Raw genomic sequence first — 22,049 nt, forward strand, 5'->3', positions numbered from 1 at the left:
TGAAATGAGGCATACAAATTCTGTGTTTTCATGGCCCTTTTTCCCACACCTCCCACGCACAGACACACACACACACAGAGGTTTATGAAAAGGCTTTTAAAAAAATTGCCTCTAATGATTATTTCTTCAAACAGTGTCTTTAAAACCTGCACTGTTCGATTCTCTTGTTAAGTTGGCATCCTTGGAACTGGTAATGTTGCCACAGAGTTCATTTGTCAAAAGATGCAGAAGTTCCAAAAAGTAAATGTACCCAAATATGTGGTTTCTGCAGTTCTCTTGTTTTTACAGTTTGCCAGTTATTGCAGAAACATTTTTCCCCACTTGTACATTTGCAGATTGGTTGCATTTTAAACGTGTGTTTAGTTTAAAATGAATTTCCATCTTGAAATTTCTTTTTAAGTTTGGTTTGGTTTTTTGTTTTTTTTTTTTTTAAATCCTAAAATTTCCTTTCATTTTCAACAAGGTGAAGCTCTGTTAGAAACTCAGCTTGAAAATATTTTTACAAGGACAAATAAAGGACAAAGTTTAACGAAAACTCATGAGAAAAATACTGCTATTTTTAATCATGTTTGTGGACGAACAAAAGCAAGAAATACTGTTGCCACAGTAAACAGATGCCATTTATTAAATACTTGTTCAAATATAATTAAAAATGTTTTGTAAGGAGTTCTTGGGACTGCTCATGTTGTTTTTAATAGGTCTTTTCATGGGAAACTCTCCGAAGCCTGAGGGTAAACTAATGTCATGGTATTTAAACATAGGCAATTATAGGCCTGTCACCTTCTCATCAGTCTTGCACAAAATAATGTAACAGCTGAAACCAGGTTCAATTAATGAGGAGTTAAAACATGGTAGTATAACAAATGCCCATCTATGTGTTTTCATAGGCTATTTTGCGAAACCAAATTGATAGCTAAATGCAGTTACTGGATTTTGTTACTAAAACTACTAATACGTAGAAACAGTAGTGGTAGTAGATGCTGCGTATAACAGGGTTGTATGTAACTTGGTTCCATTTGATATTTTAAGAAATGATAATGATACAATATCAATGTGGCAAACATCAAGTATTCCTGGCTGGCTGACAGGCCTTGAAAAGCAATCATGAACTGTGAATCATCATCTGTTTTTTAGTGGGATGCTGTGAAGGTTGTTGCTCATCTCTGATCTGACAGGTTTATCAGTGATCAGTCAGTTGACTGCTGCTAGGTTTCTCAGACGACAGTGATTTCTGGGGTGTTACTTAATGCAAAAGTCTAGTTGGTAACAGCCCATGATCACTTGGCAATCTATACCCAAGGAAACAGTTCCATGTTAGTAGCCAAATTCAAAATCATCCACCTATGAACAAGAAAGGTGACCTTTCCCCCCCCCACGCCCAAATGTGAAGGTGTCTCAGCAAGAACTGACTTCAGCTGTCTTGAAGGTCAGAATAGCTCAGATGAGTTCTTTCTGTGATAATAGGATTGAAATAGACCAGTGTGATTCACATGTGCCTGCCCATGAAACTGAACAGGCTAGAAAGAATGTGCATTTTTTAGTTTAATTACTCATTAGATGGTTTACCAAGGGTTGTAAAGCAACTTTTAAATCAGGACTGACTTTTTTCCAAGCAATGTATTTAGTACTATTACGTTTATTGGACCTGAAACAGTAAGGCCCAATGTAGGAGAAACATGCTAGATAGGTCACGGTAGATGATCAGTATGTCTCTTCTGATGTTAAGCTATTAAATATTTGTGTTACTGACAGTTCGTTTTTAATAGGGTTCCAACACCTACATAACTATTTCTTTTCCTTTCAGAACTCTTATGTTCCTTAATCAAAGGAACTGTCCAGATACCGTCATTCCATGGAACTGAAATATTGGTGAATTAGTCCAGGTTCCCTAAAGGACTGTAAAATGGAGCCAATAACATTCAAAGTTAAAAAGTATCAAACACCTAGTGATTTCTCAGCAAGTTTCAGTCTCCAGCTCGTTGGTTCTCTGCCAGTGCATTCCCTAACCACCATGTCAATGCTGCCGTGGATTGTGGCAGAGATCCGGATGCTCAGTACAAAGTCTTCCAAAGAAGAACCTAGCGTCAGCCAGGTCCGACTTTATGTTTCACCAGCAAGTTTGCGATGTGAACCAGACACAGGGAAAATCCAGCAGTGGGATCCTTTGATTTGTTCAAGTTTGTTTGAATACAAGCCACAGCATGTCCACAAACTGATTCACAACAGCCACGATCCAAGCTATTTTGCTTGTCTGATAAAGGATGGAGCAGCAAATCAGCGAAGTATCTGCTATGTATTTAAAGCTGATGATCAGACAAAAGTAAGTAAAAAGAAAAAAAAAAGCAAAGTAAGCAACCCCAGAGTTGCTTTTGTGCTGTTTGAAACCTTTCACTACAGTGTAAGACCTTAAGGTTGTATTTACAATTAGAGACTGGATCTTGCTAAAACTTACCAACAAGCATCACTTTACTTGATATAAATGGTTCAGTTAAATTTGAACTGCTCAGTATGTGAAGTGAAAGGTGTGTAAATCTCCTACAGGATCAGAGCCTGGATTTCATCAGCTTAAAAAACACTTTAGTTTGGGATATGGGCTGAAATCTTGGCCCTCAAGTCAGTGAGAGTTTTTCTGTTGATGTCACTAGGGCTAGGATTTCACCCTTGAGTCGCTGTGAACTTTATCTAATCCTACAGTTGGACGTCTCAAATTTCTGTTTTCCTGAGTTGAGACCTATGTGACTGGGAAATAGAGATACCTCCTTTCTCAGAAGGAGGACAGGGTAGGGTGGAGCCTCCTTATGTAGCATACTTCCCCACAGGACACTGTGGAAACCTCTTCCTAGCTCTGTAATCCACGGAGCCTGACAGGTGATACTGGAGAATGAGAGAGAGGCCACAGCACAGTGCTGTGACTCTGACATGCAGGCTTGCTGCTGCATGGTGTGAGACAGGAGTTGGGTGTGCGTCTCATGCTGTAGGTGAGATTTGGCTCAGTCTGCATTTCCTAGGAGCAAATTCTGTCCTTGGTGAAAACACGGAAGCATTAAAAATAGTCGATCTCTTCTTTTTGTTTGAGAGTAATGTGAGACAATAGCTCTTGTGAAGAAGTAAGGTGAGTAGGATTTGGCACAAAGCTGTTGTGATCTACTGGGGACAAAACAGTGACATATCTTTCACCTCTTCAGTGTAGACTCTAGTTATAATGTTGGAAAACAGCATCTTGCTACATGCTGCTCACTTGAGTCATAGAAGATGTCCTGCTGAAGCACCTTGGAGGTATTATGTGAATATACACTGCACATGGGATTTATGCCAACCTGCCCAATAGCAAAACATTGTACAGTTCTAAATCAGTCTCAAGCTTAGAGCTCAAAACATATGGAAACAGCTTTAGTTAAATCCCCCAAGATAAAAAGGCAGTTCCAGTAAATTAGAAGGCAAATATGTTGTACATCATAAGCATTCAAGTGAGAAATCCTGTCAAGTTAAAATTTATGTATGTAAGGGAGCAGAAATAAGGAATAGATGTTTCAGAACCTGGTACTGAATAGAAGTTGGTAAATGCATTTTGCAGTTTGCTTATGCACTTATTTTTGCTTGTGATTTTACAGGATTATGGTGAGTACACAGCACGGATCAGCTCCAGTACATTTTCTTTTGCAACAAAAGATTGAAGTACTTTTTCCACATGTTTGATCAAATTCCTAGATGTGTTTGAAATGAAAGAGAGCAAAATAAGTCTCTAGTTAAATTTGCAGCTGTGTCTACGTGTTTTTGGAAACAAGACTCAGAATTTTTGGATGCCTATTTTAACTACTTAGCCCCAGATTCACACAGCTATCTGTCCTTTCAAAAACTACTCTCCACCTGGTCTCTTAACTTGCTTTGATTGCAAGGGTGGTTTCTCTTGACTTTTTTTGCAGGCTAGGTTCCTAATTAGGAGGTAGACATCTAATCAGCATTTGTGAACCTATGTTTTAACAAAAGGATAACAGAATTGCCAAGTGTTCTTATCTTCTAAAGTGAGGCCCTGCCTGTTTTACTTAAATTCAGTATAATTTCTGATTGATCAACCTTTTAAGTAAGTCCCTTATGCTTTACAGGGTGCTGTTACTCTGCTGTGAATATTGTCATATAATGCCTTTTAGCTACTTGGTGTTTGCAGAGGAGTGAACGGATGTTACCTGTTTTGCAGATACCCAACTTGAAAGCGTAGGAGTGTACTGTATACCTTTGTTACAAATTGAGGGAGCTAAGTGAGTGAGTTGAGATAAAGAATTTAGCACTATGTTGCTACAGCTTATGTTCAGCTTCAGAAGAAACAAATTTTAGAAAATGGAGCTTTGCAGCCTGTGTGACTCAGCAGACTCTTGTGCTGGCACTCTTGCTCCTGAGGACTCTTTTTTTTTTTTTCTATTAGCTTCAGCTATGTAAAAGAGACACAGTAGTCCAGATAGGTTGAGTCACAGAGTTTACGTGTTCATAACAAGTCTTTACCCAGCAATCTTGGACATCTAAACTTTTGTGATAATTGTATTTCATCTATTTTTATTTGAAAAAAACCCAACTGGTTACTAATTACAATAATATTGTAAACTGCAAGAGCCACAGTTCTTTGTATCTGCATAGATAAATCAGTAGTAGGGCTATATTGACAGAGAGTTCTTGGATTAGGTCAGGTCTGACTGAGGATTTGAAGTAGAAAGTACTTTGTGGCTTTGCAAATAAGTTCTGAGTATATCCCCACCTTAGGATAAGTAGAATAAAAGAGGGCAGAAGCATGTCTGTGGGAGAAGTAGACTAGGAAAATTAGTATGTTAAGATGAAAGCAGGTGAGTAAAAGACTAAACAGTGAAGGCCTTTGAAGGGAGGACAAGAAACTTGAACTTCATGCAGACAGAGGAATAGCACTGGAGGTGGTAGAAAGTACAGAAAACCAGGAATGGTCAGGCTTTTAGCATCAGCATTGCAGATAGACTGCAGTCCATTAACTGTATTTGTACTCCTTTATATATACAAATTGAATGAGAACATATACTTGATTAGTGAGGGATTACCTTATTGTTTAATACGAAAGTGTTTTGTTAATGGGAGGTGATTTTTTGCTGAGTATAATTATTTCCATTGTATCATCATGGCGGTATACAGCTCACTTTCCCTGCTAGTATAGCAGTAAGTAGGGAAGGATGAGAGAAGCCTTCCTGGCAAACTGCCCCTTGGCACATTATTTGAAAGCAAACACATGTATATAGAGACCATTCCACTCCACTTAGTACTAAGAGGACAGGTTTACACTGCCTAGGGAGAGCTTCTGTTACGGATTAGAGTTCCTTTTCTAAGCAGATGTGTCAGATATGGGATCTGGAGCCTTCCTTCCTTCTTGTATAGCCTCAGTAAGTTTCCACTAGTTACAAATAGCTGAGCTTCTTATCCCTTCACCCTCATCCTGTGGACATTCTGATGGGGCCTCATGATTGAGTAACTTCTGCCTGAGGGTGGGGCTGAAGCATTAATGCATATTCTTTGTAGGTGCTCAGGAATGGAGCTAGATTCAATTATATTGCCTGCAGGGAGCTTATGAAGACTAGTGATAGGTCATAGATGGGGATTATGCATACTGTGTTGAGTAATGGTGATAGAAGCTGAAGAAAAATTAACTCTCCAGTAAATCTGTGCTTGCAGGATAGCACCTTCATGATTAGAACGCAACCTTGTTGAACAGCTTGGCCAGAGTGCTTGTGTACTGTAGGAGTGTGATGGCTTAAGTGAAAACATACATGCTACCAGCCTACCTATCTTCCCAGCGGCCTGTGGTCTCACATTTGCTTATGTTCTACAGAAATGCGATGCTATTGACATTGTTGTTGAAATACATTAAAAATTATTGGCATTTTTGTCCTACACTTGAGATGTGCTAGTTCAAAAGTGTTTGGAACTGTACATGAGGTGTGCTGTTGCCTTCATGAGCTCATTCTCCACAAACACAGCACTGCGCTCCTTCTGTAGGACACCTTGCTTTAGCATGTCGTTTACTTGGAGAAATGAAAGAGGTAGATAATGAGAAGCTAATGGCATACTGTCACAGGATATCCCTCTCCAGCAGATACAAAGTAGCCAAAACATTACAGAGGAAGACTAATTTCTGTTCTTATTTTCAGTTTGGAAAAGTAATTCCACGGGCCATTATGTTGATCTTTCTTTGGTGTATCAAATGATTTGTTTTACTTAGGTATGTTTAATCTTATCTGATGAATGTTTTGGCTGGCAAATAAACTAGTGACCAGTATTTATCTGATAATGCCCTGGGCTTTTTTAGATTTAAGGCAAGTTAAGGTTGTACTGTCCTTTATTATACTTTTCTTTTTAGAACTGTTATTCTTTTTTTACAATAAACTTAACGGTTTCACAGAAGTCTGAGTCAAAGAGGGCATTCAGTACCTCAGCCTTTTCCATGTCCTGTGCTCCGTTCAGCAGCAGGCCCAATTTCCCTAGTCTTTCTTTTGCCCTTCTTGTTGCCTTTGACACCCCTTGCCAGACTGAACTCCAGGTGGGCTTTGGCTTTCCTAACCATGTCTCTGCATGCTTGGACAGTGTCTATATATTACTCTCAGGTTACCTGTCCCTGCTTCCACCCTCTGTATTCTCCCTTTTTATGTTTGAGTTTTGCCAGGAGCTTCTTGTTCATTCATGCAGGCATTTTTTCTTGGTCATTTAGATGGACTGCTCTTGGGCTTGAAGGAGGTGGTCTTTGAATAACAACCAGGTTTCTTGGACCCTCTTTCCTCCAGGGCCTTTATTCCATGGTACTTTTTCAAGCAGATCCCTGAAGAGGCCAAAAACTGTTTTTCTGAAGTCCAGGGTTGTGATCTTACTTTTTGCCCTGCTTCTCAGGATCCTGAACTCCACCATCTCATGGTCACTGCAGCTAAGGCTGCCTTTGACCTTCTGTCGTGGTTTCAGCCCAGCCGGTAACAAAGGACCACGCAGCTGCTCGCTCACTCCTCCCTACCTCCCTCCGGTGGGCTGGGGAGGAGAATCAGAAAGGGGAGAAGAAAAAAAAAAATCAGAACATCGTGGGTTGAGAAGGACAATTTACTGGGACAACACAAAAAGAGAAGTTAGAACAACAACAACAACAAGGGTACTAATAAAAGAATATACAAAATGAGTGATGCACAGTGCAACTGCTCACCATCCAGAACCTGACCCTTGGCCACTTCCCCCACCGAAAGCCCCCCCCAGCCTGCTCCCCATTTATATACTGAGCTTGATGTCACATGGTATGGAATAGCTCCTTGGCTAGTTCACGTCAGCTGTCCTGGCTGTGCCCCCTCCCAGGTTCCTGTGAAAATTAACTCTATCCCAGCTGAACCCAGGACACATTCATATCCCCAACAAGCTCTTCCATGTTGGCAAGTATGAGGTCCAGCAGAGCAACTCTCCTCATCATCTCCTCTGTCACTTGGATCAGCAAGTTGTCATCAATGGTCTCTGTGAACTTGCTGGATTGATTATGCCCTGCTGTGTTGTTCCTCTAGCAGATACTTGGGTGGTTGATGTTCCCCATCAGGACCAGGGTCTGCGAATGTGAGGCTACTTCTAGCTGTCTGTGTGCCTCATCCACCTGTGCTTTGAGGTCACAGGGTAAAATAAATTCCTGTATGCAGAGTAAAAGTCAGCAGACAGCAGTGTCACCTTTATTTAGTGAAGCAGATGCTCACAATGTTTGAAAGTTTCTTCTTTTTTCTTTCTGTGATATGAACTGGAGGTTTAGAGGATTTGAGGGAGAGCCTAGAAACTTGAGCCTGATGTCTTGTAAGGAGAAATATTTCTGTGACATTATCAATGACCGATGCAGAACTAGAGTATGAAGAAATGTAAACAGTTCAGATTCTGAAAGGGTTAAGTTTAGTTCTGCCCCCACCCCCCCAAAGAGTATAGACACAAGTTGTCATAATAGCCTGTAATATATGCTTGTGTTTACCAGAACTGTTAATCCTATAATGGCAGAACACTGGATAGAACTGTTCTTTTCTATTTTATAGAGAAATATTGCTCATGATTTAAGCAGGATCACAGCTGCACAAGACATGCACAAGTCTGCTTCTTCTGAATCTTCGTTCTGTAGTGTCATAAATCAGGGACAGCTTTTGGCCCAGGAACTGGGCTTTTGGCAGCTTCAGGAATGTTGCAGGGAGGGTTGCAGTGCCCATATTGTTGCAGGGGACTGGGACACGTGCTCGAGACCTGAGCCTGCTCATTGACTTTGCTTGTGCCAAATCTGTCCCATAGCAGCCACAGATAAGCCCCATCTCCTTAACACTGAGGCACTTTTTAAAATGTAGCACTTGCTGTGTTGTTGAGCTGTTTGGTTACAACAGTGGTCTCTACTTTTGTCTGAGGTCTTCATTTTTTTCATCTACCAATTGCTTTAACAGTTACTAGGTTTTTAAACAACCTTCACCTACTTTTATGAGTTACAATGGCTTATGCACTTAAGTAGATCATGCTGTATTACCTGGAATGCAGTGTACTCTGTTACGTGTTTTTTGTGATCTGATTATGCGCTGGAGAAGCTGGTTTCAAATAATCAACACTTAGCGCCCTGTGAGGCTGCACAGAGCTGATGTTGTGAGTGAACTTCACATTATTCATCTATAAAAGGAATGGCAGAGGCCCAGTGAACTCCAGAGCAGTTGTTGTGAGGCTTAGCTTCGTGACTGAGGATTCTTACACAACTTGTTTTTACATTAGACTCTAAGATATGGCCTCACTAAGTATCTCATTTTTAATAGCACCATCTCCCTTTCTTGAAAGAATTCAGGCAAGATAATTTTAAAGATAGAGGTGACCTTTTTCTACTGTATTTTACTGCTTGATGAGTCTAGGGAGATTAAAACATGGTTCTTCTTTTGTAAAAAGCATAAAACTGAAACAAAATGAGATAAGTGGACTTCTTTCAGTGCAACTGAGCTTAATTTCGCTATTTTGTGCCTCCTGTCATATGCACCTTTGGGTTTTTTTGATGGAATCTATGTAATTGCAAACTGCTAGCACTGTTTTTTTGTTTAGGAAGTCTCTCCTGTCCCCCACATGCTAACTGGACAAATTAATGTAAAAAACAGAAGGAAAAAAATCCAACAGAACAAGTGAAAAATCAAATGCATATTTGTGCACATACATAGTCTGGTATATAAAGCAGGTCAAAGTTTACCTGTGTAAATCTTAATAGAGTATCCTATGTAATGCAAGCAGCTAGCTGTGCTTTGGACACTGTCATAGTTAATGAGGCTTTATGCTCATCCTGAGCCTAGAGCATAACTGTGACTACACCAGCTCTATCCTGGGGTCTGTTCAAAGGATTCATGTATGTGAACTCTTCTTTCAGGGACATTTAGTGGCCAATGACCCTGTCCCTAGGAGTATTATACCAAGCCTTTATGGGGCTCTTGTCAGACTGTAGAGTGACTTTGTGACATCCTGGCTCAACTAAGTGCTCCTGTGTTCACCCTCATTTTATAAGAAATATTGTGTGATTTCCCACAATCTCATGTGTGATTGCCACACGGAGGAAGTAATTTGTGCAATACCAGTGCTGTTTCCTGACTTAAAGTCAGAGATAATGTCTTACCAAGGAAGATGAAATTAATCACATGGTTTGTAAAAAGAGATGCCTATTCCCACTCTTACAGCAGTAGCAATATAAAAAATTATATTTTCTTGTGATTTCTTCAGTGTCCTAAATCATACAGAAATTTCTGCTACAGAATGACTAATAACTCTTACTGTGACTTCAACAGTATAGTATTCTGTATCAGATGACATTGTGAGAGTATTTTTCAACTTAAATAATACTGAAAGTAGCTGGGTATTACTTGTGCTGTCAAGTGCACTTCATTTTAGAGCCAGAGTTCATGCCAAGATTATTTATTGTTCCTTTACTTTTTCTGTTGGGGATTGTAGCAGAAATATAAAACAGTGGAAGTGAGGCTAAAACATAATTAACACATTTGTGATGGTTTGTCATCTGACTACTAGCCATTCCTTTTGTCTTACAATGTCTGATGCTTGTGGCCTATGAAGTCCAATACAAGTAATTGCAGCCATAATATCCAAGCGTCCTCCAGAGTTACAGTAGAGTTTCCTTCAGAAACTTCCTCTTCACATAGAGAAGAGCTTCCTTGCATATCTCCAAAGAGAAGCTTGCTCTTAACATCTTAACCTAATCTGAGTCCAGCCTTTGGTGGCCTTGCACTCCCTTGGTTGCTGACTCGCACATTCCTGCCTTTTCTCCTACTCTTGTATTATGCTGTGGTATCACTCAGTGAGGCAGTTCAGAGCAATTTAAATATTCCAGAAGAAAAAGTGATACAGTTTCAGTTAAATTAGCATCCTAACCTGATCATAGAACAGTTTCTTGAGCACCTTTGTGAGAGTCAGGGAGAAGCAAGGCAGAAAGCCTATCTAGAGCAGAAAGAAGGCTGGACCTCAGATCCCTGATTCAATCAGTCTTAAACTGCCATGCGGTTTTAGTTCAAGTGTAATATCTGATGATACAGTGAGGAGATCCAATAGCTGTCCTCTGTCAAAATAGGTAGTTCTGTTATTCTTTTCTCTTCTGATCCATCCCTTGACGTACATTCTAAGTGTTTTCCCATGTGCTGGCATTGATGTTCGTCCAGCTCCATGATGAGCTACTTTAGGGGATAAGGTAAAAAAATAGAATTGCATTCTGCTCCAAACCAACTCAGTGCACCTTGCTAGATCACCTTAGGTGTTTTGTCAAATTCCAAGCTGACATAAATTTGGAAACTAAAGTGAGAACATAAATTAATTTGGGACAAATTTTTCCTAGTACTGTCACAAGCAGTTGGTGGAAGTAGAGTGCGGCACCAGATACTCCAAAGGGATTGGGCTGTGCAGCAGGAAACCTGATGATGTTTCTTTGTATGGTGACATAGATCCTAAAAGTAGGGCTACGAGGATGGAGGTTCACAGGGAGACTTGCAGGCTTTCTTGGCCTCTGTACACAGAGCCGCCTAGGCAAAGTGTCACAGCCTTTAAGTTTGTCCTGCTAGCATTGTGTGAGAAGAAATCACTGCGTACCTGCCCAGTGAGTCCAAAAATGGAGTAGCCTTACTCTAAGACAACCTAAACAGCATGGGAACAATCTGTGTGCTGGTAAATGTCTTCTTACAGTCTTGTGTCTGCTGCTGTTATAGTGATGGGAATGGAAGGCTTTTAGTACATTTCCATGATTTACACCTAATTGTCTTAAAATTACTAGTGAACCTGCCTGCTGGGTTGAATGTGTTGTGAAATACTGTCATGTGACAATTTCTTCATTTTTGTGGCTTCAACCTCACTCTGGTACTAACTTTCTGGTACTCATCCTGTGCTTTATTTACTTCATTTTCTCAGATGGAATAATTTCTTCCTGATGGCTGAGCAATACCCTGACCGAGAAATAAGTTAACCCTCTGTGACCAACTCCCTAAACTTTGCCAGAGTTTGGTGATGCTGTAGTCTTCAAATTTGATTGAAAAGCCTGAGGATAATTTAGTGTTATGAATGTGAAAATTTGAGAATTTGTTGAATCCACACAGTTCTCAAAGTACAATATAGGCTTTCAGTTGAGAGGCTATGTTTATCCGCGTTACCCCAGCACTAAACATGTTAAATTCCCCAGCTTCACAAGCAGTAGCAATAACGAAATAGGTAACAGCAAAGGTATTCAGCTCACCTTACTGTAGTGTAGTAAAGTCTGCCTTCTGCAGAGGTGTTGAATGCAATACACACAAAGTAAGTGAATGGGTCTCCTTGTTGCTTTGTGGCCTAGTTAGACCTACAGCTTCAAACCAACTCACAGCCAGCAGAAAATTCTGGGCAAATAAAAAGTATGAGTTGCACCTGTGGAAAAGTTCTGAGTGAAAAAGAGAATTAATCTAGAAATCCAGGTTGCATATACAGAATTAAGAGTTCACATAATACTGTTTGATTTATAGCAACATTGAATATTAAGCTGAATGTACGATACTACAAAGAGGAATAGTTAGTGATAAAGGAACTCCAATGTATTTTCTGGTGTGTCTTGCTGAAGTTAATTTAAGACTAGAGGATGTTTGGAAGAATGCTGCCTTATTGATCTCCAAATACAAGTCAGAAAGTCTAATCTAGATTCAGTAGATGGTTTTTATTTTTTATTTAATTAATTAATGATCTTAATGAATATAAAGTATGCACAGTTGTGATGTGTTTTAATTAATTTTGTACATGGTGTAGTGATAGTTGTATGCAATTTAAAGCCAGAAAGTATGTTTTAGAGGGGAAAAAAACCTGCTTTGAAAAAGAACTGTTTTTATAAAAAAATTAGTCTTACCTAATACTGTGTTAGTTTTCGTGGCACACTGTACAATAACTTATTGAAGACAGTGTAATTCAGTTAGTGAAAAAGAACTTTCAAAGCATGTAGGATCTGTTTTTAAACATGTGGGCAGATAGCTTTTGTCAAATATATGAATAAACAAAGGCCATATCTGTCATGTAGGTTAGTAGAGTCTCTCCAGACAGACTCAAGAGTGGTTCTGGCATGAATCAGATTGTAGGACTGGGTCAGCCTACAGGATCACTACAATCAGTGATCTTTCCTCAAGACTAGTAAAAACAAAACCTTTCTATTTTCTCTGCTTCACAAGTTTCTCTGGAAAGCTTGGGCTTTAGTTCAGTTGGAGCTACTTAAGCATGGACATTCATGTTCAGGCAATTGTATTTTCTTTTTTTCAGATTCTAAAATGGCCCTAATAGACAAATTCAAGCCATCCACATTAAAATATGAAGATGCCAATTCATAAATTATGATACTGAGTAAATCGTCTTCCTGAAATAGCTCCTTATTTTTCGATGCAATTGGCTTTTCACTTAGAGTTTTGCCTGCATTGGGCTGACATTTATGCTGTGCCCTTTAGGTCATCAGATGTGGGCTCTTTGGCTGTAGTGGAGCAGAAAACCAAAGCCGAGGAGGCATATATAACCACTGTATTTACTTTAGCAGCACAATCTCCCATCCTGTTATATGTCAAAGTGAATAATGGTAACAAATCACTGTCGTAAAATCAGTGCTTTCCCTTGCCTGGTGTAGACACAGTTGTTCTATATTTCTGTTTTTTTACCCTCTCTGTGGACATCAAGTTATGGGAAGGGCTGTGGGAAATATTTTCCTAAAGAATGATTTGTGTGACTGGACAAATACAGGCTTAAATGGATATGTGTGTCTGCCCTAAAGGTTGATCATAGAGGATCTGATACAAGGATTGAGTGGATAATGCCAGTTTGTACTTGGTTTGTCCTTTGTATGAAACTGCTGGTTGATGTGGACTTCTCCTTTCTTTCCCACCCTCCCCCCACTTTTCCCAGAGTGACAGTAATTGAGATCTATTGCTGGCCATAAAACCAGCTTCTCTGCTGGTGATTCCTCTTGCATTGGGTTAAGTTTGATCCTTCTACATAACTGATTGAATGCTTTTCATTTGCAAGCTTCTTGTTTCAGCCTTTAAAAAAACCCCACAAAACTGGTTTCACACATGCAGAATGTGTTTTAAAATTGTATTCTTAGTAATCGTGATGTGCTGTGGTTTGTCGAGTTGCTTTGTTGCTTTTATGCTGTGCTTCTAATCATAACTTAGAGAACTTTCACAGGAAGAGAGAATAAAAGATAAAATTCATAACTCTCTTAATTTGAGATTTCTGGAGGCCACATTCAGCACAAAGGTGAAAAATAGAGCTTGCAGCTAATACCTGGTGGTGTATTTTACATCTAAACCTGTGGCTGACTGAAGTGGAGGTGTTTCTTTGAGAGTCTAAAAAGCAAATTGTACATAAATCTTACTTCTGAGTCTTTGATGCTGAAAACCTGTATGCACTTTAAATTCAGGCTAGTTCCATTGAAGACGACAGAAATACTTGCAATAATGGCATTGAACGTGCTTGTAAATCAGTTGCTTGGTTAGCACCTAAAATACGTAATATATTATTCTGCTTGTTTTTATCTTCAGATTTTTTCCAATGACAGTTATGTTGTTTGTATAGGAAAAAATGTTTTCCAATTTCTGTAATTAATTCATTTAGAAAGATTTTTAATGAAACAGAAGCAGTTTTAAAACCAGATAAAAAGAAAAATGAGAACTATAATGCATTAACATATTCAGGATGATTAACATAGTTGATTCAACACCACTATTAGGAAAATCGAGTTTCTTTCTTTGATGAAAAAAGCAAATGAAAGTATGACATGTCTAGGAAGCAATAATGTACTAAAGTCTTAAGAAGATCAAAGCCCCATTCATCACTTTGGATTCTCTCTGACTACTAAAACTCCGTTCTAATGTGCATCTGCAAGTACAAATAGCATTGGTCCCTGCAGAGATCTCTAATTGAAACTAAACTCAGAGGCTTTTCTAGAAGTTGTGTTAAGATGTTAGGGCCGCTTTAGTTTGACCTGCAGTCCAGCAGCGATGAGACAATTTCATTTTCCTGGTTTAAGTGCATATTTCAAAATGGCACAATAGTGTGTAATGATCTACTAGAACGAGGCACTCTGATTCTCGAAGCAGGACTGGGATTTAGGAGAGGAAGCAGTTGCTTCTGTGGAGCTCTGTGCAGTATGTCTGCTTCCACGGAGCACTGTACAGCATTTCTGCCGGTAACATTTTCATACATAGTCACACCCTTGGAAGATTTCTCTAATTGCAGGAAGTGAACTTCATTGCTCTTAAAAGGGATTAGTCCCCAGGGTGCATAACTCCTTTTTTTCCCCCCACTCCCTTCCCAACAGTTTGCAGATTCACCATGGTTTAAGATGAGGTCTTCAAGTGCCACTTAGTGGCTGTCCAGAGCAAATGTAAGACACTGCGATAGCTGTGATAGTTCTCACCTCTCCTGCTGTTGCTATCCACCAGCAGGGGAATTCCTCAGGCTTAATCTAAGACTGGTTGAAATCAATTAAAAGATCCTGGTGTGCTTTCGATAAGAATTTCAGTACCATCATTCCCATTTTACTTTTTTTTCCCAATTGTCCTTCTGAAGTTGTTTGGGTTCTCCTTGTGGTTTGGTGGGGTTTTTTTGGCAATAAATGCCTGTAAAAGTGTTGTAACAAGTTGATATTTTATGATGCAGTGAGCTAGCACAAGAACCAACAATACGTAAAGGTGCTGTCTCTAGAACTGAAATACTAGTGTTCCTGGAGTTTATTCTTAGGTATTAAAATTCATAAAACAAGAGATGTGCTTAACTAGGGTTAGTGTTTCCCATCAGCTGATGTTCTGGGATGTCTCAGTTCCCCTCAGCAGAACATCTGATAGATGTGAAAACATTAGCTCTCAGTCATGTTCTGAGCTTGATATAATATGCTTGTATCTGGATAAGGGCCAAAGTTTTTCTTCTAGAAACTTGTGGGACTTCAGAATATTCTTTACATGTATGTTATTAACTCCATAATGAACTTGTCCAGGGGACAAACAAACCTCAGAGTGCATGCATTGGTTATGTGAAGGCTTCCTTTTTACTGGGAGGAGGTTTTCAGTGGGCACTCTGCAGGTAGGTTGTGTACTGCAGAAGGCATGCTACAAGTTTTTCTTTAAAATGAAGTCTTTTGTTTTTTCTCCTCTATTTCAGTTTTTGTGTTTTAATAGACTATCCATATGCAAGCTTGGATTGAAAGAGTCAGAAAAGTTCCCAGGAACCTCAAACAAACAAAACATAGCTTTCTGATTTATAGCTACATTTCTTCTTACGGTATACAAACTGTCAAGGTCTCGGGATAAATCCCTTCACACAAGTTGAGACTGTGGACTTCTAACAAGCCATATAAAAACTAATGTATGTGACAAATTTTCCTTACCCGGATAACCCTCAGTGACCTGACTCTTATGCACACATGTATGCACAGGCATGTCAGTGTGTTCTGGAAGTTTTGATGCCAGCTTGAGACATCAGCTGAGTTAGATTTCCAGGCAGTCATCTTAACTGGAGTTCAGTCCCAGCTGGGTTGTGAGTGGAATCAAAGCACTTGTATGGGGTGACATTATGGGTCTACAATGAGAGAATGTAATACTTGATTCTTATTTTTTTAAGCTCTTGCTGTTTGGCTGTATATTACAGCTTTTTGCATGTTAGAAACAAACTGGGAAAATGAATTAAAGCTGGCCTACATTCTACTCATAAGCTATGATTGAAACCAACAGGAGACTTGAGAATTTATTACATCCTGGGGTAAAAGACCCTGCTCAGCTAACTTCTGAGGTTCACTTATTCATTTGGGTCTTTGTGCCTGTGAACACATTCAAATATGTGAGCTCAGACTCACGAGTTGCAGTGGTATCTGAACTTGCCAGATTGTTTGAGTGAAGAGTTCAGCTGTCCAACCCATCCATCCAGCTGTGTGAAGGTTTCTCCTGGAATGCCACAATTCCCTGTTAGTACTGGGAATACCCAGGAGGGAGGAAATGGTAGAATCGGCCCATGATTATTTTATTGTAACTTTATTTATTTGTTTATTTATTTCAGTAATGTACCACATGTCAAATAATATTTTGGGCTTTATTCCTGAAAATATGTACACATTTCCCAAATTTTACTTACTCCAGGAGTCTTTTGGGAAATGACGCAGCTGTCTAGCATTCTCAGTGATAAGACATAGTTAAAGAAACCTGTAGTGAGGGAATGCGTTCGGTCTGCTTGGATCCGTGGTTGTGGGATAGCTGACTCAGCTTGCGAAGGCTTCCATTGTTCTGGCAGAGGAGCGGAAGTGCAGTCAGCACATGTGGCCGAAATGTGCAGCGGTGTCTTACAGTAATATATCCTGAGCCCTTTGAAGCAATGCAGCTTTATCAAAACCATAAAAGAGCCATAAGGACAAATCCTGTTGCTATATTTTAAAAGTCTCTGTATTGTGCATTATATTTCACAAATGTTTTCCGACGTGTTTTTAGGAATCAAAATGGAATTGGCTTAAATAACTGAATGTGGAATGTTGTTTGTAATGAAACCAGGAGCTGCAAACTTCTGAATGGAAAACTAACTGAATTTGTGGAGAAAGTGTTTTTTTTCAGATCGGTAGAAACAGCGTTTGAATCTTGGTTTTAAAGATGTTTTATTGCCACTTTGTGGCTTTTGCTGTAATTGAAAGACAGTATGACTTCACCAAAAATATATAAAATCACAAAAGCAAAAGAGTCCACATCATTGCAAAAGATACACATGATGGGTTAATAAGCCCTGAGAAGAGGGTAGGAAGGGGAGAGATAAGAAACAGTAAGTTAAAAGTGTGTGCAAGGGAACATTGCTGATAAAATTTTCCACTTTCAAGACAGCTGAGAAGGAATATAATCAACAGAATAAGACAGCAAAAGAAAAATCACACATAATTTAATAAAAAGGCAGATTTATATGCACCATACAAAATTACCATACATGCAAATTATTATATTAGTAGGTTCTCTCTAATCAACAGAATAAGACAGCAAAAGAAAAATCACACATAATTTAATAAAAAGGCAGATTTATATGCACCATACAAAATTACCATACATGCAAATTATTATATTAGTAGGTTCTAGTGGTATTCTCAATTCCACATTACACAGGAAATATCTAGGGAAGGACTGTGCTGCAGCTTGTAATCAAATGAAAGGCTGGTGATGAGAAGCAGTGTGGAGTGAGGGCTGGGCGGGTTGCTGAGTGCACTTCCTAATCAGCTGCGAGGGACTGCTATAGTTCTCAGGAGACTGCTGCAGTTCTCCCACCCAGGTTTTGTCCCAAGATCACTGAAGCTTATGATATGAGGGCAACGTTACAGAAGTTAAAATTTCTTCAGCCTGATTCTGGAAAAGAACAGGACAATATGGTACTTGTTTCCTCTTTTTGTTATCTACGTTTAAGATGCATAAGGACATAGTAGCAACTTGGTCTGTGATTTTAGTGGGGGTAGGATTGGATCCTTCTCAGATGAATAGCTTTTACACCCAGATGCTCACCGTATGTAAGTTGCAATATAGCTCCATTGACTGTAGTTAAGTTCTGGACCCTACACCTGCTGAGAGATAAACCTGAACTGGTATTTTTTGTTGTTAAGTTCTTTCCAGCAAAACCAAGAATGTTATGGGTTGGGGGTGGAATGGTTAACACTTAAAGTTTTATTCTAACTGTTGATTTTTTTCAGTTTACTGAAATGGATGTTGCTTTAGAGTACCTGAACTACAGTAAAAGTCCAGTAGAATCTGTGTACTGTGTATGGGGATTGCAACTAAATTCAGTTATGAGAAATCAGTGCTGTTAGAAGTAGATTTATTAAGTTATTCAGTAAATTGTGGTGAACTGAGAAGACTGGCTTCTTTTCATGGCTCTCCATACTGTGGAACTCAATATACTTTCCTAGTCTCCTACTGTTGCAACTGAAGTCCACAAAATATGTTTAGGGCAGTGGGACTATTTTTGTGTTTATAGTTAATTATGTGAACAAAGAGCTAGGCTATAACTCTGTAAAATTATGCATACGAAATTGCTTGTTTTATATTATTCATTACTAGAGTGTTCTAATAGGATAAAGTGAATGTGGACGTCTTAACTAACATGAAGTCCCATGTAATGGAAATAGGCATTCATAGTATATGTATCTGCCATAGCACATGGGGAATCGATAAATTTTATAATTATGTTTTGATTTTAACCGGTCAAGTGAGAGTTGTCATTTTCTGTTCATAGTCTGGTTTTCCTCAACACCTTCTAGACTTTTTTTACTATGTAACTTATGCATTATTGGAAGTAGAAGTGCTTAGTACTTAATTTTTTTTTTTTCTGTTGTGAGGTAGTGCTTCTCCACAAAGGAAATGAGACATATTTTCAAATGAAGTGTCTTTCTTCCCATCTGAGTAACTTGAGTTAACCATGTATGTTTCAAGATCAAGGAACGCTTTGCATAACCTTTAATTAATTACATTTCAGAAAATACTTCCTAAACTTTGACAGGTTGTTTTTCTCCTGAGACCTTTCAGTGCTTGCCACGAGGAAGCAGAGGGAGGCTGGAGGAAAAGGGTGCAAAGTCGTTCCATGGCCATATATATCTAGTGCCAGGGAACATTAATCCCCATTTAATTCTTACATCCTTCACATCCTATTGTCAGGGGGATTTTTAAAATAAGCAGTCTTGCATCATTAATATTTTATGATTTACCCAGTTGTGTCAGTGTGTGTGTGCAGGTGTGTGTCATCCCTGTGGCGGCTGCTGCTCTCTCCCCCAGAGCTACCTCAGCAGTCTCGAGAGCTCAGCTAGTTGTCCCTCAGCTTGGTGACACTGAGAAGACCAAAAAGTATTGTCCTGCAGGGAGAAAAACAGGAGGTTTACAGCTGTTTCAGCCACAGTCAAGACCTAGTTGATGATCTCAAGGGCTTGACCTGTGTCTTTGTCACTGCACGCTCGGAACATCCCCATTTGTTTTGAGCTCTGTAATCTGCTTCTGCAGTTTGCCAGTTTGCTCTGCCTGTGCTCCACTCTTCCTGCTCCAGTTTCACAGCTGCCAGAAAACCCTCCGTCGCAAAACAGAACAAACACGTGGAACCTCTGATGTCTCTATGTGGCAATTCCCCGCTATGCGCTGCGTTTTCCCCGTTGCTCATTTGCCACATTGTCCTTGTGGGTTTTTTGCATCCAACTATTCAGATCAAAGTGATCTCTTCGCAAGTCTGCCTGGACTTATCTGCAGCTTCAGGCTGTGGTTTTTTGCTCATTTATAGAGATCTGGTTGGTTGATCACAATTGGATCACTCAGCAGTGCACATTTGATCTTGGTCAAACGCAGACATATGATCATGCTTGAGTGGAATTAGTCAGAACCCATGGCAAAGTTCCTGACAGCTTTAAGCTTTTATTTGCTCTCTGTGGGAAGACAAAAAAATACTCAATCCAGCATAAAGCTTGCCAATCCAAAGTTTACTCATCGGTGTTTTTGGAAGTGTTTGAAGTGGCAGGATGATTTCAGTCCAGATGAGTGTTTTGTATCAGATGGCCTCAATGTTTATGAATGGGCACTAGGACCCTAAAGCTGTATTGTGTTTACATAATCAGTGTAACAATATAGATTTGGTTACCTCTCTTTCTTTCTATGTATGTTGCTTTCTCCCTGTACCTGGATTTTGTGGGTGCCTTTGGCACGCATCATGTTTGTTGGTCAGATACTGTACATCTAAAAGTGTCCTTTTATCAGCTTCTCCTCCCGTAGCCCACTTAAGGTGTTGAAGGTAAAGCTACTTTTCTCTGGTTCTCTGGTACATGGTGTAGGATCACCTTTCCTTTCAGAGATCCCTCCCTCCCTCAGTCCTTTCGCTGAGAGGCAGGATCCCAAATGAGCCTCAGCGCATGGTAACCCTCTTACGCTCTGACAGTCTGTTGGAGAGAGGATGGCTACTGCTGGTAGGGAAAAGGACAGATAAACAATCACCAACACTTTTGTTCCTGAGCAGGAAATGCTAATGACACTTCAATCAAAGCATTTTAGCAGTTATGAATTTTGTGGCTGAAAAGACAATCGTGTATAAGCTAAAACCTACAGGAGAGGTTGGAAAGGCCTCCACTCCTGAGTCCATGCCCAGTGCTCTGCTGAGGAATTGTTCTTTTCTGTCTGCCACATGGTGAGTGAATTGCATGTTATCTCTCAGCACCGGCCCAATGTCTTGCATTTTTCGTGTACCTGGAAACCACCAAGAAAGTCATCCCATTTTCTTTGGCGAGAACTGGATTTCATCTTTAGTGTGGATGTGCAGCTCAGGGCAGTGGGCTCTTACGCACTTTGCATTAAGGGGACAGCCACTGCCAGTCAGTGGTTAGCTGTCAGGTCTTGCTGTTGTCTCTCATCAGGGGGCTGATGCAGATCTTGTTTGGTAAGGTAGATTAATCTTTTATTTTATTTTATATTAAGATGTCGTGGTTTAACCCCAGCCAGCAACTAAGCACCAGGCAGCCGCTCACTCACTTCCCCCCCCCCACCCAGTGGGATGGGGGAGAAAATCAGGAAAAGAAGTAAAACTCGGGGGTTGAGATAGGAACGGTTAAATAGAACAGAAAAGAAGAAACTAATAATGATAATGATAACACTAATAAAATGACAACAGCAATAATAAAAGGATTGGAACGTACAAATGATGCGCAGTGCAATTGCTCACCACCTGCCAATCGACACCCAGTTAGTCCCCGAGCGGCGATTCCCCCCCACCCCCACTCTCCCCAGTTCCTATACTAGATGTGACATCACACGGTATGGAATACCCCGTTGGCCACTTTGGGTCAGCTGCTCTGGCTGTGTCCTGTGCCAACTTCTTGTGCCCCTCCAGCCTTCTCGCTGGTTGGGCTTGAGAAGCTGAAAAATCCTTGACTTTAGACTAAACACTACTTAGCAACAACTGAAAACATCAGTGTTATCAACATTCTTCTGCATACTGAACTCAAAACATAGCACTGTACCAGCTACTAGGAAGACAATTAACTCTATCCCAGCTGAAACCAGGACATAAGAAAAAATGAGTTTGCTTATAATTTAGCCAAAAGAAGTAACAAAGCTCACTCTTTTCTTAACCACAGTATCTTTTCAGAAGCCAGCTAGTCAGGCTTGACTGAGTCTTTGGATAGGATGAAATCCAGAGGATTCATTACTCTTTTCCTTCAGTGCATCCAGATGAATCATTTTGCATCTTGCATCATAATGGAGGTGCCATAAAAGTCTGGGGTTTCCTTAAATAGACACCTTTGTTTTGGTATCTTTTAATACAGCTGTATCTAAGAACCAAAACGCTGTTACATTTTGAATTCACATGACAAACAGTACTCTCACAGTAGTTACTTTCTTTCTGTCTTTTTCCTCTGACAAAGTAGAAACCATTTAGCCTACTGCTTGGAATGGGAAGGGATGAGACAAGGCTCAAGGAAATCCTAATGAACGCTGAAAACTAAGCAATAAAGGATAAAAATTGTGGGTATTTTTCAACAAAGGCTAAATAATGGGTAC

General features: G+C 39.8%; 1 protein-coding gene across 10 annotated transcripts in view; it reads left to right on the top strand.

The window, feature by feature from the left end:
* Window positions 1–22,049, top strand: part of TBC1D1 (TBC1 domain family member 1) — a 122,851-nt gene that overhangs the window by 6,234 nt on the left and 94,568 nt on the right. For 9 of the 10 annotated variants that reach the window (XM_030021243.1, XM_030020935.2, XM_030021515.2 and 6 more), the window contains exon 2: window positions 1,805–2,320. The exons of the other annotated variant lie outside the window; for it this stretch is intronic. In XM_030021243.1, the coding sequence (XP_029877103.1) occupies window positions 1,904–2,320 (417 nt within the window). In that variant the 5' untranslated portion in view covers window positions 1,805–1,903. The remainder of the gene's footprint in view (window positions 1–1,804; window positions 2,321–22,049) is intronic. 10 annotated transcript variants of the gene reach the window in all.

Source organism: Aquila chrysaetos, chromosome 1, assembly GCF_900496995.4.
Source record: "Aquila chrysaetos chrysaetos chromosome 1, bAquChr1.4, whole genome shotgun sequence".
Classification (NCBI taxonomy): domain Eukaryota; kingdom Metazoa; phylum Chordata; class Aves; order Accipitriformes; family Accipitridae; genus Aquila; species Aquila chrysaetos.